Source organism: Notechis scutatus, chromosome 7, assembly GCF_049901735.1.
Source record: "Notechis scutatus isolate UNSWTSFEM ecotype Mainland chromosome 7, rNotScu1.2, whole genome shotgun sequence".
In the NCBI taxonomy this organism is placed as follows: Eukaryota; Metazoa; Chordata; class Lepidosauria; order Squamata; family Elapidae; genus Notechis; species Notechis scutatus.
In genome coordinates, this window is record NC_142015.1 from 4,274,645 (window position 1) to 4,291,640 (window position 16,996).

Genomic DNA, 16,996 nt, shown 5'->3' on the forward strand with positions numbered 1-16,996 from the left:
TGGGAGGGGCCATCCGCCATCCACCTGTGCCTTTACTCCCAAGTCAACCCTTATTCCTTAACTGTTTCCTTCTCCTGGCAGCTCTGCACATGCGCACACTGGGAACAGTCTCCAGCTATTCTTCTGCCCCACTGATCTCCAATTCCGAAGGCAGCTGATAACTGTCGGATGGCCCTGGCCCCATCTCTGCCTCTGACGCAGAGCCCTCGTCTGAGCCTTCCCCGGACTCCAGGGCTGGCCCATGTTCCTCCCCAACCTCCTCACTGTCTGAATCTGCTGCCAGCTCCGTCAGCCACCGGCGGGCCACAACAGTAACTGGGGATGTTAATTTATTTTCTCAAGGTGGGCAGGAATGATCTGATATCCCTGTGTTTTCTGACTTCAGGGCAGTCACCTTACAGATCCATCAGGATCAAGTCAGATATACAACAATGCATTCTTTGTAGGTTTGGGACCCGGAATAAATTCTCTCTGTTTGTGGCACTATTACCCAATGCCTCCGAGGCCTTGAGATTGCGTTGCTCAGCTGCAACTGGGACTCTCTCCCAGCAGTAGGCATAAACCCTAGGAACGGCACATTGCAAGCTGTTCTTTGCCTATGGGAATCATGTGGAAGATAGACATCATTTCGGTAGGCTTGAGATGAAATAAATCTAGAAGCTCATCACTAGTCAATTACCAGAGGGCCACAAGGGGCCAGATAAAGCTAAGAAGAACAAAAGACAACGTGAGCCTCATAATACTTGTGATTGATGCAGCAATCATTTCCTAGAATTTATTTCTCCTAGCCTTTTCCCCCCCTCGGGATGAAGAAAGACATCCAATTTTTTCCCCCTTTCTTGTTTTCATTCAGAAAGAGGCTTCGGGAAGAATGGATTCCAATAGGAAGTGATCCACAACTGGTGGATTAATGAGTTGATTGAAGCTTATTTTAATCTAGAAAATATTGGTTTTTAAATGTATCAAGCCTGCCTTTTGAGAAAAAAGAGCGGGCGTTGAAATGCAGTTTGAATGAAAAATGTTTTGCTGTTTTTTTTGAAACGCAAATGAATACAGGGACAAGGGAGAGTCTAATTTTCCTGAGCTCCAGAAGCCCCATTTCCATGTCTCCCATTTTTTTTTTTGTCTAATGGAGCAGGGGTCACTGAACTTGGCAACTTGAAGACTTGTGGGCTTCAACTCCCAGAATTCCCCAGCCAGCCATTCTGGTTGAAGTCTACATACCTTAAAATTTGCCAGTTGAAAAACACTGTCCTAAACTAACTCAGATCTTCTCTAATACAAATGGGCTCAGCATCTGCCATTAGCTTTCAAAGAAAAAAACAGAATGCAAATGATCAGCTGTCTGCAAGGAGTATAAATCCTTCCATTCCCCACCGTCCAGTCAGAGCTGAAGAAGCTCCTTGGATGAGAAGCAAAACATCTTCAAAAAAGAAAGAAAGTCCAGTTGCCTCCTGAAAAAAAGCACCTTTGGGATAACCATGACCTGGATGACCAAGAATCTCTACAGACTTTTAGCTATTCAATTTGGCATGAATACCCTTTGAATGGTGTGGGAGTAGGAATGGATTTCCAGAGGGAAATTTGCAGACTACAGGAACCATTTGCACTAACTACTCAGGTGACCCTGAGGACAAAGACAAACCTCCAAGTTGCCTCAATGAACCTCTAAAAGGAGGCAAATGACCAGCTGTCTGCAAGGAGTATAAATCCTTCCGTTCCCCACCATCCGGTCAGAGTTGAAGAAGCTTCTTGGATGAGAAGTGAAACATCTTCAAAGAAAAAACAAGAAAGTCCAGTTACCTCCTGAAAAAGCACCTTTAGGACAAGCAGAAGAACAAAGGTTCATGCCATGCCAAAAATCTACATTGTTAACAAATTTCTTCCTACTTTTCAGCTTCCTTCATATTTATTTTGCTTTTCTCTCCCTGTGACTCTTTAAGTTGTTGGCCTTATGTGTGGCATGTGTGGCATTATGTTCTTCTGGTTTTCTGTCCCACATCTTTTCATCCCTCTGCAGCCTCCTTGGCTGCTGAACCTTTCATGTTGTCTTCCTTTGGGATTATAGGCAAGCCTAGGAGAAGCTTATTTAACCTGGAAACAAGGAGAAACTTTCTGACAATGAGAACAATCAACCCATGGAACAGAAGTTGCCCTCGGAAGTTGTGGGAGTGCCATCACTTGAGACTTTCAAGAAGAGATTGAACTGTCATCTGTCAGAAATGGTGTAGGGTCTCCTGCTTGGGTGGGGGGGATTGGACTAGATGACCTACAAGGTCCCTTCCAACTCTGATGATCTGCATCTGTAAGCCAGGGAAGCTGGAGATGGCTTGGAGGGATGAATGTACAGCAAAAGTCAGGAAATTCATGTGTAGCCCTTCCTCGTTGCATACACGAGGACATCTCTGAAACACTCAAAAGCAAATGCCTTCCTATCAGATGGAGTGCAATGTGGAGGAGAGGAAAATGTATGGGATATTTTTTAAAAATCTAAACTAAATCAGTGGGATTAAGATGAGCCAAGGTGGTGCAGTGATTAGAGTGCAGTACTGTAGGCTCCTTCTGCCGACTGCCGGCTGCCTACAATTTGGTAGTTTGAATCTCACCAGGCTCAAGGTTGACTCAGCCTTTCGTCCTTCCGAGGTTGGTCAAATGGGGACCCAGATTGTTGGGGGACAAAAGGCTGACTCTGTAAACCGCTTAGAGAGGGCTGTAAAGCACTGTGAAGCTGTATATAAGTCAGTGCTCTTTCTATCTATCTATCTATCTATCTATCTATCTATCTATCTATCTATCTATCTATCTATCTATCTATCTATCTATCTATCTCTATCTTCTATCTATCTTTCTATTTATCTTTCTATCTTTATCTGTCTGTCTGTCTGTCTGTCTGTCTGTCTGTCTATCTATCCATCTATCTACCTACCTATCTAGTTAGATTGCAGTACTGCACGCTATTTCTGCTGCCTGCAATTTGGCAGTTTGAATCTCACCAGGCTCAAGATTGACTCAGCCTTCCATCCTTCCCAGGTGGGTAAAATGAGGACCCAGATTGCTGGGAGCAAGAGGCTGACTCTGTAAATCTTAGAGAGGGCTGTAAAGTACCGTGAAGCAGGATATGGGTCTAAGCGTTATTGCTATTCCTTCCTTCCTTCCTTCCTTCCTTCCTTCCTTCCTTCCTTCCTTCCTTCCTTCCTTCCTTCCTTCCTTCCTTCCTTCCTTCCTTCCTTCCTTCCTTCCCTCCCTCCCTCCCTCCCTCCCTCCCTCCCTCCCTCCCTCCCTCCTTGTGCTGCAGTGGTTAGAATGCAGTATTGCAGGCTAATCCACTACCCACTGCCGGGAGTTCGATCCTCACTGGCTCAAGGTTGACTCAGCCTCCATCCTTCTGAAGTCAGTAAAAGGAGGACTCAGATCGTTGGGGGCAAGAGGCTGACTCTGTAAACCGCTTAGAGAGAGGGCTGTAAAGCACTATAAAGCAGTATATAAGTCTAAGTGCTATTGCTATTTAATGCATAGTCTGGAAACAAAAGAAACCACAAGTGTATTTCTTCACTGCAATGCCACAGGTCCACTTTTCCCTGCAATAAGACAGCCTCGGCCACAGCAGTTCCCAAGCACCTGTGCCAATTAGTCCCCTGTCCTCTTTGTTCTCCCCAGGAAAAATGCATCATTAAAAAAATTATGATAGAACTATGATGATAGTGTAGCCAGCCCAGTTTGGCTTTGTGGTCTTAATTTTCTTAGATTGCAAGGGACAGCTGCATCTAATAAATCACATCCCATAAAATAAGTTGCCAAGCATCCTTTTATGTTGTCTGCCCAGGCTGAGACATAAACATTTTAGGATAGCCATGAGGATTACCTGAATAATACACTTTGTGTAACCCCTTTTCCTCCTTTCTCCTGCTCAGTCACATTGATTTTCCCAACTGCTATCATAATACTTTACTCATTTAGAGTGTCTTTCATTTTGCTTTTCTTTCAAGAAAAAACCCAATGACACCCCAAAAAAACGGAATAAAATATGGAACAAAAGGGCACAGTTTTAAAGAAACAGGAATGCCAACCATTTAGATAAAAAGTAAACAGATATCAAGGCAACAGATAAAAATCACCAAAAATGTCCCACTAATAGATAAAAACTCAGTGAAAACTGTTCTGTCCCAGGCCCTTTTCCAACAAATCAAACACAATCCAAAAGGAACAGAAACCTTGTAATTCTTTTGCAAAATAATTAGCTGTGATAAGCACAAGCCTTGCCAAACTGTACGAGACTTGCCAAAAGGTAACAGACAAGAAATAATTTGCAATACAAGAATCTTCAAATACAAACTCCGGATACTGGAATGTCTATGAGGCTGGAGTTTCAAAACGTCTTTGCTTCCTGCAAAGAATGTCCGATTCACAGCTGGCTTTTATCTTCTTGAAGGAGGGGCCATTACCTTACAGCCTTATTCCCGAATCGCCTGTGCTGTTGTAGATGCTCTTTCCTACGAGCAATCCTGCGCGCACACACACTTGGCACAGGCTCCTCGGGAACCTCCTCATCGCTGCTGCCAGCCCCCACAATCTCTGAAGGCAGCACTCCCTAATGGTCCTGGCCCCTCATCTGAGTCCTCGCACTCTTCAGCCATCTGCACTTACTGCCAGCTAACCCCAACAAAAACATACTATGGGGAGGAGAGGGGAGCTATTTGATATTTGAAAAGATTATTCCCGAAAATGAAGATTATTCCTGAAAATGAGAAGAAAAGAATGCCCTGCTGTTGGATCCATAGATGAGTGACTATCAGGATAGCGGTTTGGTTAGTAGGGCAGCTACTCCAGAGTTAAAAGATTGTGTAATCCTATAGTGAAATTGGTGGTTCCTTATAAACCTGGACAGGGGTGGGCTTCAAATATTTTAGCAATGGGTTCTCTGCCCGGTTGCTGGGCGGGCGTGGCCATGGTGGGCGTGGCCTAGTTGGCCTCCTGCATCATGGTGGGGGGTTGTTTTTGCCCTTCCCAAGCTCCGGAGGCTTTCTGGAAGCTGGAAACGGGCCCATTTCCGCCCTTCCCAAATTTCTGGGAGGCCTGTTTTTCACCCTCCCTGAGCCTCCGTGAGTACCCTGCACTTACCTGCATCCAAAACAGGCCATGTGGGGACACCTGGGAGGGGGAGGGGAGGGATGGGTGGGGCCAACCAGGAGCGGAATTTGGGGGTTCTCCGAACTGCGCAGAATCTTAGTTAGGGGGGGTCTCCTGAACCCCTGTGAACCCCCAGCAGCCCACCAGTGAACCTGGAAACTGGCTATTCAGAATCATACAGACAATACCTTGAAACTGGCTTAGTACAGTGGTTCTCAACCTGTGGTCCACGGATCTCTGGAGGGCCACAATATCATCACCATGGAAGCCTCCATGGAGGCTTGAAGAAATGTTATGATTTAAATCTTGAGTTAAGACTTAGGGATGCGTGGCCAGGGTCTGTGGCCACAAAAGGTATTTAAGGAGATCTATGGTGAAGACAAGGTTGGCTGGCTTAGTAGCTACCAGCAAGTTTAACACTAATGGTTTTAGCATCCAATTCTGGCCATACCATCTCTTTCCTCATGTTGGATTGGATCTTTGAAGAGTCTCAACCAATCATGAGTGGAGGAAATACAAAAATAAGAGACTGAGAGGATTTGTCTATGGGCTGATAACAACCAAGTCAAATGAGGTCGCGTCAAGCTAGAAAGAGACACTGCTTCTCAACTCACACATCGTATTTGGACAGAACATCACAGTCTCCTACAACACTGCACCAAAGTTACATCTCCTGCTTTCTCATTCTCCATCTACGTGCAAAATAATGCTTTCACACTTGAGAAGAGAAACAGCTAAATTATTCAAAGAATTTCCTCATTTTTTTTTACCATCTTCTCAAGCTATGACAGCTACGGATCAACTTGGAATGATCCTTCAGGCTGAATCCTTCACTGAGCATTTCTGCCATGTGTATCCCCTGATGCGCTCTTTCTCTAAGGGCACGCTGTTAAGAGAGACCAGTTTCCTCGAGTTATTCTTGCAATCTGGCATAGCCCTTTGTGAAAAATAGCCGCCAGGACTTCAAGGCAGAGTTCTGCAAGCAAAACCCCAGTCTGGGCAAAACTTCAAGGAACAGATTTGATTTGAAAGTGATTCAGAGAAGATATGAAAAGACGAGTTTTTGCTTACAAAAGGAACTAAGAGCCATTTGCCACAACCCATGCACAGTTCCAAAGATGCTTTTTGCAAAAGGCAACTGGACTATATCTATATCTATATCATCTATATCCATATCTATATCTGCTGCCTGCTGCCTGCCTGCCTGCCTGCCTTCCCATCCATCCATCCATCCATCCATCCATCCATCCATCCATCTATCATCTATCATCTATCATCTATCATCTATCATCTATCTATCTATCTATCTATCTATCTATCTATCTATCTATCTATCTATCTATCTATCTATCATCTATCTATCTATCTATCTATCTATCTATCTATCTATCTATCACTTTTTCCAAAATGCAACTGGACTATATAAATTTCCTAACAGCGAGAAAACTCAACCAGTGGAACAGCTTGCCTTCAGAAGCTCCATCACTGGAAGCTTTTAAGAAGAGGATGGACAAAAAATGAGAACTTTCCATCAGATGAGGATGTAATTTGGAAAATATTAGACTGTGCAGAGATGGATAGATTGACATTAAAAATAAAAAACAAAGAAGACACAGAACATTACTTAACATGGAACAGATTCTATGAGTGGTTAGAGATAAGAGGTAGAAATTAGATGAATAAAAGATTATTGCTATGTATGAATTAAATATAAAGATAGTTTATAATTGTAAACATGCCAATATAATTAACAGAATTACAAATAAGCTAATATAAAGAGAAATTTACTCAAAACTATTCTGTTACGTTATTATTATGGTTATTAGTATATATGTTAATATTCCTTTTTGTTCCTTCTTTGCCTTTCTGTAAATGATATGCCCTGACAATATGCTGTATTCAAAATGTTTATATGTATATGAAGAGAATGGACAGCCAAGTGCCTGAAATAGTGTAGGCTTTTCTGCTTGAGAAGGGGGTTGGACTAAAAGACCTCCAAGGTCTCTCCCAACTCAAATTATTTTGTATAAATCCTTCCCTTCTCCACCATTCAGTCAGAACTAAAGGAGCTTCTTAGATGAGAAGTGATTTTTTTTTTCAAGGAAAAAACAACGAGGAAGTCCTATTGCCTATTCCCATTGGGACAACTGTGACTTGGATGATTGAGAAACTGCACAGGTATTTAAGTTATGCACAGAAACCACTTGCCTTTAAATATTTGGTCAGACTGGGCATCTTCGATGCTTTGAGTAGACTGTACCCCTTTTGTATTGCTCTACATCACTAAATGTTGTTGGGGTTTGTTTTTGTTTTTTGCAGAAATGAATGCTAGGAAATCCAATCTTGGGTCCCTGTTGGGCAAGTAAAAGACAGAAAGATACTCACATTTTCTGACCGGAGCTTCTTTGCAGGACATCCTCCATCAATCGGGTGGAGCATGTAGTAAAGGCGAACTTTGCTTGCATGTTTCCGACTCTGTGGAGGAAAACCAAGGAGCCTTCTTTCAATGAATCAAGCCTCCACCAAGCGCATGTCTTACCCTAATGATAAGTAGTGACTGGGCGGAGCAGGGCGGGCGGAGAGAGAATGATTGTCGCGCATGGGCACAATGTCACACATGTGCAATAATGACTGACTGGGCAGGGAACTGAGGAGCGGGTGGAGAGGGGTGGGGTCATCCAGGGGCCCATATTACCAGTTCTGTGAACTCTGGGAATGGTAACAACCAGTTCTGGCAAACCGGTGCAAACCGGTAGAATCCCACCCCTGCCCTAATCTTTAGATCCGGGGTCTCCAACCTTGACAACTTTAAGCCTGGCGGACTTCAACTCACAGAAGGCCAGCAAAGCTGCCTTAGATTACTACATCTCTCTTTTGAGAGGTTTGAGAGGAAGCTTAAATTCCCAGACGGTTTTCTGGGTAACAAACCTGGGAGACAAGCCCAAGGATGTAATTTTTCCTGCGTATTTACGAGATGATGTTCTGGTTGATGCAAAGACGAGCATCTTTCTGATGTGCTACAAAAGAGACAAATATTTGTGCCACCAAGAAGATAGATCAGGGAGATCCAACCTTGGCAATGTTAAGGCCTGTGGACTTCAACTCCCAGAATTCCCCAACCGGCATGGGGACGCTGGATGCTCCAATTTGATGTCATCAAACTTGATGTCATTTGGTGTTATGAGGATCCTCAAAAACAGAGCTTCCAAACAGCAGATAGCACGTTTCCTCAACCTGGCGCCTTCCACGTGTGTGAGATTTGCCCAGCTTGGCTGCGCTTAGGAAGCTGGACCACAGTAGATTGCAAAAGGGAAGGGACAGCTTGCCTGTCAGCATTCTAATAGAACTCTCCGTTACATGCAGCACTCAGAAACAAAGTTCATCCAAGTAAGAATTTATTAGAGAAGTCATATTGGCACATCTGGGAAAACCCGAATCTGAAAGTTCCGGGTTTTCCCTTCATAATTGAAATTCAAAACCCCATCCCCTGCACCCACCAAAGAACACATGGTCCAATCATTCATCATCCCAACTGGAGACATTCCTCCAACCACTCCTTTCGAGGTGCAGGGCAACTTGTCCTTGACTTTATGAGAAGAATGTTGTTATGTCTAAACTTCCACCTCTCTATGAAGTCCCCCCTCCCAAATTCCCAGGCACTAAGATGTGGCAGCATGGAAACTTCTAAGTAAAATATGGCTTCCAAAGCTGACATTGCCATAGCCAACTCGTCACGGCCAACTCACTGTGAGACAACTCATTGTGGAACAATTTAACAATTCTATTTAATTCTTTAACATAAATAAAAATTATTTTCATTTCTGCCATTCACTATTTATTCTCTCCCTCCTTTTGCATCCTTTCTTTAATTATTCTATTCTACCATTTCTTTGATATTAATATAGCTCTTGTCCCATAGGGAGTTCAGAGGTGGTATTCAGCCGGTTCTGACCAGTTTTGGAGAACCGGTAGCGGAAAATTTGAGTAGTTGGGAGAACCAGCAAATCCCACCTCTGACTGGCCCCGCCCCCATCTATTTTCTGCCTCCTGAGTCCCAGCTGATTGGTTGGGTCTTCTTTAGTTGCCCTGCACAGGAGAACGGAGCTGGAAAGCAGGTTAGTGGGATGGGGAGGGAATGGGATTTTGCAGTAACCTTCCTCCAAGGGTGGAGAAGGAATGGAGATTTTGCAGTATCTTTCCCCTGTATGCCCACCAAGCCATGCCTACCAAGCTACACCACACCCACCAAGCCACACCCACAGAACCAGTAGTAAAAATGAATCCCACCACTGAGTGAGTTGTCCTGCAGGGAACTGAGGTCCCAAGTATCACACCCCATTCAATAAGAACTCCAAGGCAGGCATATTCCTCAAAGAACATTTTACTGGGACATATCAAATTGGCAACGTTCCTGGTGGAAAACTGGCTCTAAGTTGGCGCCATCTTTTTCACCCAATTAAAAGTAAAACTTTGTCAATTCCCCACAACCACAGAGTCTCCAGACACATGGTCCAATCAGCATAAAGCCCAGTTGGTAGGTGACCTCAGTCTCCACCTTTTGAACACCTGCCCCAACATCCTTGATTCCCAGGGGAAAGGATTTTATTTAGGCTTGTACAACATTTCAGATTGCAATCTGGGATGAATACTTTCCATGCCAAAACAACAGTGAATAATAGTGGAGGAAAGCAAGTTTCCAGCCTTCAGTCTTTTGCTTTGGGGGTGCTTCACAGTCTCTTTCATTTAGTTTGATTTAATTGGAAGAGATGTTCTCTGAGCCAGCCAAAAACACAACCAGCAAGTAATTTTGCAAGGGAAGAGGTTCTGGATTGCCTGAAACTCAACTCCTCCATCTTAGCCATTTTACATTTGAAACAGGGTCATTCATTCTCAGTCCAACAGCATCCTCTACCACGCTTCTGGGGTTAGCTGTTCCTCTTATTAATTAACAAGCTTTAGTCCATGGTCCTCCACTTTCCTAGGGGTAAAACCCAGCTCCCTTATATTTTGGTCTAGTTTATCACTGCATTTTGATGCATGATCTCAAAGAGTTGCGAAGGCAGGGAGGCATCCCTGGTATAGCTTGTGATATGACTTCGCCGGTAGTTCCAAAAAGAGTGGGCTTAAGAAACACCCTCTAAAAGAAAAGGAACAGAAAACTGTTTTCCCTTCCCATGTCCACCCCCGAAGTCCTTCCCCAGATGGCATGAGCCATTACAAGATGTTTAAAGTGTTAGTTAAATTGTCATTTCATTTTAGGTTCAATCCCACCTGAAAAAAAAATCTTTTGGTTTGAGTTGCACTATTATAAACAGAGGGAGGGAGGGAGGGAGGGAGGGAGGGAGGGAGGGAGGGAGGGAGGAAGGAAGGAAGGAAGGAAGGGAGGGAGGGAAGGAGGGAGGGAGGGAGGAAGGAAGAAGGGAGGGAAAGAGAGAAAGAGGGAAGGAGGGAGGGAAGGAGGGAGGGGGAGGAAGAAGGAAAGAAGGAAGGAAGGAAGGAAGGAAGGAAGGAAGGAAGGAAGGAAGGAAGGAAGGAAGGAAGGAAGGAAGGAAGGAAGGAAAACATCCTGGATCAAGGGAGAATGGAAGAAACCTCCCCAGACATTAAAAAAACTAGCACACTAAGCAAAAGTTCGAGTGAATTTTTCACTGATTTATATTCTTATTTATATGATTTCTAGAGCCTGCCCTTCATTCAGATGGCATCTCATCTAATTGTTTTGCTCACAACAACAACATTGAGTGGCAGGATGATATGGGAGAGAAGGATGGGCCCAAAGTCACTAGAAAAGCTTGCAAGGCTGTGGAGAGACCAATACCCTGCTCCTGGTCCAGGACTTTCACCCTTATATCGCTCTGCCTCTCAACTTTTCTCCGATCTCCCATCAAGAACCGAACCGATTAGAAGTGTTGGTAAGCTCAAAGGTGCTTTTTTTCAAAAGGCAACTGGACTGTTGTTTTATTTCCTTGAGGAAGATGTTTTGCTTCTCATCCAAGAAGCTTCATCGGTTCTGGCAGGATGGTGGAGATGATTGAAGGATTAGTTCTGACAAGATGGGTGGGTGGAAGGAACATATTTCTTTGCAGTTATCTGGTCGTTAGCACTCTCCCTGAGAGCTCTTGGGTGTTTATCTGTGCCCTCAAGGTCACCTGTATCAAAGTGCAAATAAGTGTGGAATCTTCTTGGAACTGCTATAAGTGCTGTGTTGTAGACAGGAGGTAGGGGGTGTTTTATCCCTCCCCCTCAGCTTGGTGTTAACATAAATTGCTTCTTTTAGCCCTCGTTCAAAGTAGAAGATCCTCTCGATCCAGAATGTGGACAGAAAGCATTGGTTAAAAAAAACAAAAACTTGTGTGGTAGAATGTAGTCTGGACTACCAGGAGGGAGGGGCTTCTTCCCAGAACGCAAAGAGGCAGCAGATCTTGGAATGTCTGATAGGCATGTCTGAAGAGGGCGAAGGTGGACCCTCCCTAGCAATTCACAGTCTACTGTAGTTATGCAGATAGTAGCTTTAGTCAGGCAAGATTTTGTCTGTAGGCAAAGAAACTACTCAGAAGTAACTCCATGTTGCAGGTTGCAGGAACTGGGCCAGTGGTGGGATTCAAATTTTTTTTACTACCGGTTCTGTGGGCATGGCTTGATGGGCATGGCAGGGGAAGGATACTGTAAAATCTCCAGTCAGAGGTGGTATTTGCCGGTTCTCCAAACTACTCAAATTTTCCGCTACTGGTTCTCCAGAACTGGTCAGAACCTGCTGAATACCACCTTTGAACTGGGCATGGCTAGTCTAGTGAAGAGAAGGACCAGGGGAGACAGGATAGCAGTGTTCCAATATCTCAGGGGCAGCCACAGAGAGGAGGAAGGGGGTCAAGCTATTTTCCAAGGCATCTGAAGGCCAGACAAGGAATAATGGATGGAAACTGAACAAGGAGAAAACCAATCTAGAGATAAGGAGAGATTTTCTGACAGTGAAACCAATCAACCAATGGGACAGAAGTTGCCTTCAGAAGTTGTGGGAATTTCATCCCCGGAAGCTTTCAAAAAGAGACTGGACTGCCATCTGTAAGAAATGGTGTAGGGTCTCCTTCTTGGGCAGGGGGTTTGGACTAAATGACCTAGAAGGTTCCTTCCAACACTGTTAATCTGTTAAACATGTGTCATTTTTTATTCTTTGGACCTGGCACTGGTGCTTTTATTGCTACAACTGCAAGTGACAGAACGACAGTGATATGCTGTTAAAAAGAAAGGCAGGACTCCACAAATCCTAGGCAGACACAGAAAGAGTTTGCAATGCTACTTGGATTGTTGCAAATCTTTGTTTCAGATCACCTGCTTATATTACATATACAATAATTTAGCAATTGCAACAGGGGGATTAAGCTGTCCATGCAAGGATTAAAAAAACTCAGGTTTCTTTCCACTGTGCCAAAAAGACATTTATATTTGCATATTCCCCTGAGTGTTCAATTTAAACAGAAATAAATGTATGCACATTAAATGGGAGTGAGGAGAGAGGGATATGACAGAATGCTTTATATTTTCAGGGTTTGGATGCATTTCCTGAATATGTTATTTTTCTCTGATAGGCTGCAATTGATCCAAAGAAAGAGATGTTTTTTTAAAAAGGAATCTTTGAAAACATTTTAGCACCGTGTTGCAGAAAAGCAGCAAAATTTAAGAATTCAGTCCCAAGAAAGAAGCCTCTGCCTCTTGAGTGTAGTGCTACATGAAAGATGGTTTTCTTGCACTTAGTTCATTGTCTTTTGAGAATATTCTTCAGCAAATATATTTCCAATTTTCCACCTTCTCTCATCATTGGTCTCCATACAGCACAGTTGCATTTTATATTATACAGTTAAGCAAGGGGACTATTTTAATTTATGTCAGCTGTTCAGGGAAGACTTCCATTATCTATCTAACATGCTCTAGCTCAGGGGTGTCAAACTCAAGGATCGAGGGCCGAATCCAGCCCGTGGGGTGCTTAGACCTGGCCTGCAGGGTCACATCATCAATCAAAAAAGCACAACCAAGAATGTTCTTTCTGCACTCAAACTTCAGGAAGCTCAAACTGCCCAAGGAGCTGCTGATCCAGTTCTACAGAGGAATGATTGAGTCTGTCATCTGCACCTCTATCACTATCTGGTTAGGTTCTGCAACCCAACAAGACAGACACAGACTCCAGAGAGTAATTAGGACTGCAGAGAAAACAATGGCTACCAACCTGCCTTCCATCGAGGACTTGTATGCTGCACGAGTCAAAAAGAGGGCTGTGAAAATATTTATAGACCCCTCACATCCCAGGCATAAATTGTTTAACTCAAAATGACACTATCGAGCCCTGCACACCAGAACAACTAGGCACAAGGACAGTTTTTCCCAAACGCCATCACTCTGCTAAACAAATAATTCCTCAAAACTGTCCAACTATTTACAAAGTCTGCACTACTATTACTTTTGATCTTCCCACCATTCCTTATCCCCATCCCTCCCACTTGTGACTGTATGACTGTAACTTTATTGCTTGTATCCTTACGATTTATATTGACTGTTTCCTAGTATGATTTGATTGCTTATTGTACCCTATGACTATTACGTGTTGTACATGATTCTTGATGAATGTATCTTTTCTTTTATGTCCACTGAGAGCAGGATGAAGAAAAAACATTCTGGCCACAGCAGTAGGCTAGCCCCAAATTTAAAACAGAAAGCGGCTGTGAAAGTCTGACTCACAGGCAAGAATACAAACCCTATATATTGTTTTCTGAGGTTCTGCTGAATTTGTATGTGACTTTAAAAGCACAACTATAATGGCGCTCCAGAAGATTGGAAGTATCTGGCACGTTTGATGAAGTCTCATTCATCATCTTCAGGCTTCTGTCTTCAGCTCTGTGCTTCTCACTCTGAGAAGCACAGAGCTGAAGACAGAAGCCTGAAGATGATGAATGAGACTTCATCGAAACGTTGCCTAGATACTTCCAATCTTACGCGGGAGAAACCCGAATAACCAAAGATCCACATATATATATATATATATATATATATATATATATATATATATATATATATATATATATTTATTATGTTGTGTGTGTGTGTGTGTGTGTGTGTGTGTGTGTGTGTGTATGTATGTGTCATATATATATATATATATATATATATATATATATATATATATATATTTCATTGATATCCCATGCTAATTGCACTAAATTAATTAACTTTAAAAGCCTTCTGGAATAGCTCTTTTAAACAATTTCTAAAAAGCCAGGATTGAGGAAAAAAACAGGCAAATCTGAAAGGCAAGATGCATTGTTTTTAATTCTCCCTCACATACATATACAGAGAAAAAGTGGAAAATCACCACAGTAGCTTGAAACTGGACCTCAGAACTAAATTTAAAGCAGTGAAGCTGACACAATGTTAAAGTGATGCTGTCTCAACAGCTCCTTCCAGTTAAAAATTTGGCTTCCACTCTCTTGATCAAACCATCTAGTGTGTACCGGTATGTGCGAATGACCTTGGGATGGGAGAAGAGGGGAGTCTGTCTAGGGAATGACCAGATAAAAGGCAGGCAGAGAGGAAGAACTCACAGCTAGATAATGGCAGAGCAAGAAACCTAAAAAGCATCTGCCCTAAATTATACGGTGAAAAAAAAAAAGAGAGGTGAGAGATTTGTACTTTCAGACTTGCAAGATTGACTGTCAGCCACCCAAGTAGACTAGAATCACAACAAGATGAACTAAACCTTACTTTATTATTAAAGCAACTTTAACAGAATCATGCAGGTCCGAAAGTACAATTCTCCTGCTGTCAAGACGCTGAGCTTTTCAATCAGAAAGGTCGGCAGTTCGGCGGTTCGAATCCCTAGCGCTGCGTAACGGAGTGAGCTCCCGTTCCTTGTCCCAGCTTCTGCCCATCGAGCAGTTCGAAAGCATGTAAAAACTGCAAGTAGAAAAATAGGGACCCCTTTGGTGGGAAGGGAACAGCGTTCCATGCGCCTTCAAAGGCATTTAGTCATGCCGGCCACATGACAACGGAGACCACTTCGGACAGTGCTGGCTCTTCGGCTTTGTAACGGAGATGAGTACCACCCCCTAGAGCCTGAAACGATTAGCACATATGTGCGAGGGGAACCTTTACTTTTAAGTTAGGGTAGATCCTTTGTAAATTTCTTTCTCTGGCCATCTTCCATGGTCATCCTCACACAATTACATTTATTTAGTTACAAATTCAGTGGAGACTTTTTTTCCCCCTCTCTGGATGGCTTGAATTTAGCTACTCTTCTTCTCTCAATCCTATTGTTCTGCACATTTGCATGATATTATTCTTTCTTGGATGCTGGGCTCAGATGTTGTACCTGACTAATTAATCTCAAAATAGAAATTTGCTCCTCTTGAAATAGAATACAAATTTCTAGTTCTTGTACAAAAAGAGTTACGTAGCCCTCCCAGTTTCCTACCCAGATGATAAGAGCACCAATATTACACATGAAACAAATTCACTTGAATGACTTTATCAAACGGAATCGTACTGTCTCAATATATCAAGGGGAAAATAGCTGAATCTTTTATCTGTGCCAAGTAACAAAGCCATTTGTTCTAAAATTGGCAATTACAATTGTGCAGCAGAGTTTCCCCAAAGTCTGACAGCTTAAAGAACACAGTTTTGGGGGAGACATTGTTCATTTTTTTTAAAAGAATGAACAAAAATCTCCATTTTCTTTCTTATTGTCCATTAAAGACAGTAAGCCTTTGAGGGGAAAATTAAAGATCTTCTCTGCAGAATCTGTAAAAGGTGTTCAAATGTAGCGACTTAATTATACAATGAAATAATTAGAAAAGAATCCCTCCTCCTAAAACAAAACCCATCAGCCCCAATAAGTTTTACTTTGCCAAGATTTCATTGTTCTAGATGCCAAAAAGAAATTTCCTAATCTGACTTTTAGAACTAAATGTTTTGGCTAACTTACTTAAGGCCCTTAATTATTTATGCTTCCGTTCATTTACATTTTTCTCCTGCTATATTGCCGCTGCATCAATAAAACATGAAAAATCAGTAAACAAACCCTAGCCTGCTCTCAACCATCATTTAATTGTATCAAGATGAATTTTCAGTAGTGCTTTTCCCGATAAAAATGCCTTCCACAAAAACATCCAAATAAAAATTCTTAATGCAATGAAAGATATGTCTAATGCTACCAAAATGGCTTGTTTGGCACAGGTTTCTCTGGAGCTGAAAGAGTCATATATCATCTGACTCTGTAAGGAAGAAAACATTTTGGCACAGGTTTTAAGGCAGGGGTAGACCATCTGCAGATCTGCATCTCCTTTGGAAGTAACCCTGTGAGATGAACTCAAGATTGCCGGTAAACGGTTCTACGGCTTGGGAGGGAGGCAAAAAAGGGATCTCAGAAAGAAAAGTAAGAGTTAGAAAGAAAAAAAAAGTATGTTAGAAAGAAAAATATATACATTAATGGCTCCAGCTGTGATGACCCAGTATGGGATACAAAATAAACACAGTCACAAAAACAGGTGAATCTCCTTTTATTCCTCCACTTTGCTTCAAAGCTCCAAATATCCTTGACTGGAGACAAAAAACTCCCCCACAGGTACTTACGAAAAGGAGGAAATGCCGTTTAAACTAAAAATGCCTATAAATTATAAAGAGTAAAAAAACAACACAAAACCACACTGAAGCAACTAAGGGAACCAGGCAAGATAAGGGCTTGAAGACGTCCACAGATATTGGATCACACACTGGGAAGGACGCCAAACTCAGATAGGAATGGACAGACAAGATATTTTCACGCTTTGTTTCCAGCATTGGCCCATACGCATGTCCATCCTTTTAACCAGTTCTCACAGCTGCA

The 16,996-nt window shown here is 42.7% G+C and overlaps 1 protein-coding gene across 5 annotated transcripts in view; it reads right to left on the reverse strand.

Annotated features, from left to right (window-relative positions):
• The window catches only part of ZMAT4 (zinc finger matrin-type 4), a 176,361-nt gene that overhangs the window by 96,282 nt on the left and 63,083 nt on the right, over nt 1-16,996 (reverse strand). For 4 of the 5 annotated variants that reach the window (XR_015750298.1, XM_087969655.1, XM_087969654.1 and 1 more), the window contains exon 3: nt 7,513-7,602. The exons of the other annotated variant lie outside the window; for it this stretch is intronic. Coding sequence is in view for 3 of the 4 variants with exons in the window: in XM_087969655.1 (XP_087825781.1) it covers nt 7,513-7,602 (90 nt within the window). In the remaining variant the exon portion in view is untranslated. The remainder of the gene's footprint in view (nt 1-7,512; nt 7,603-16,996) is intronic. 5 annotated transcript variants of the gene reach the window in all.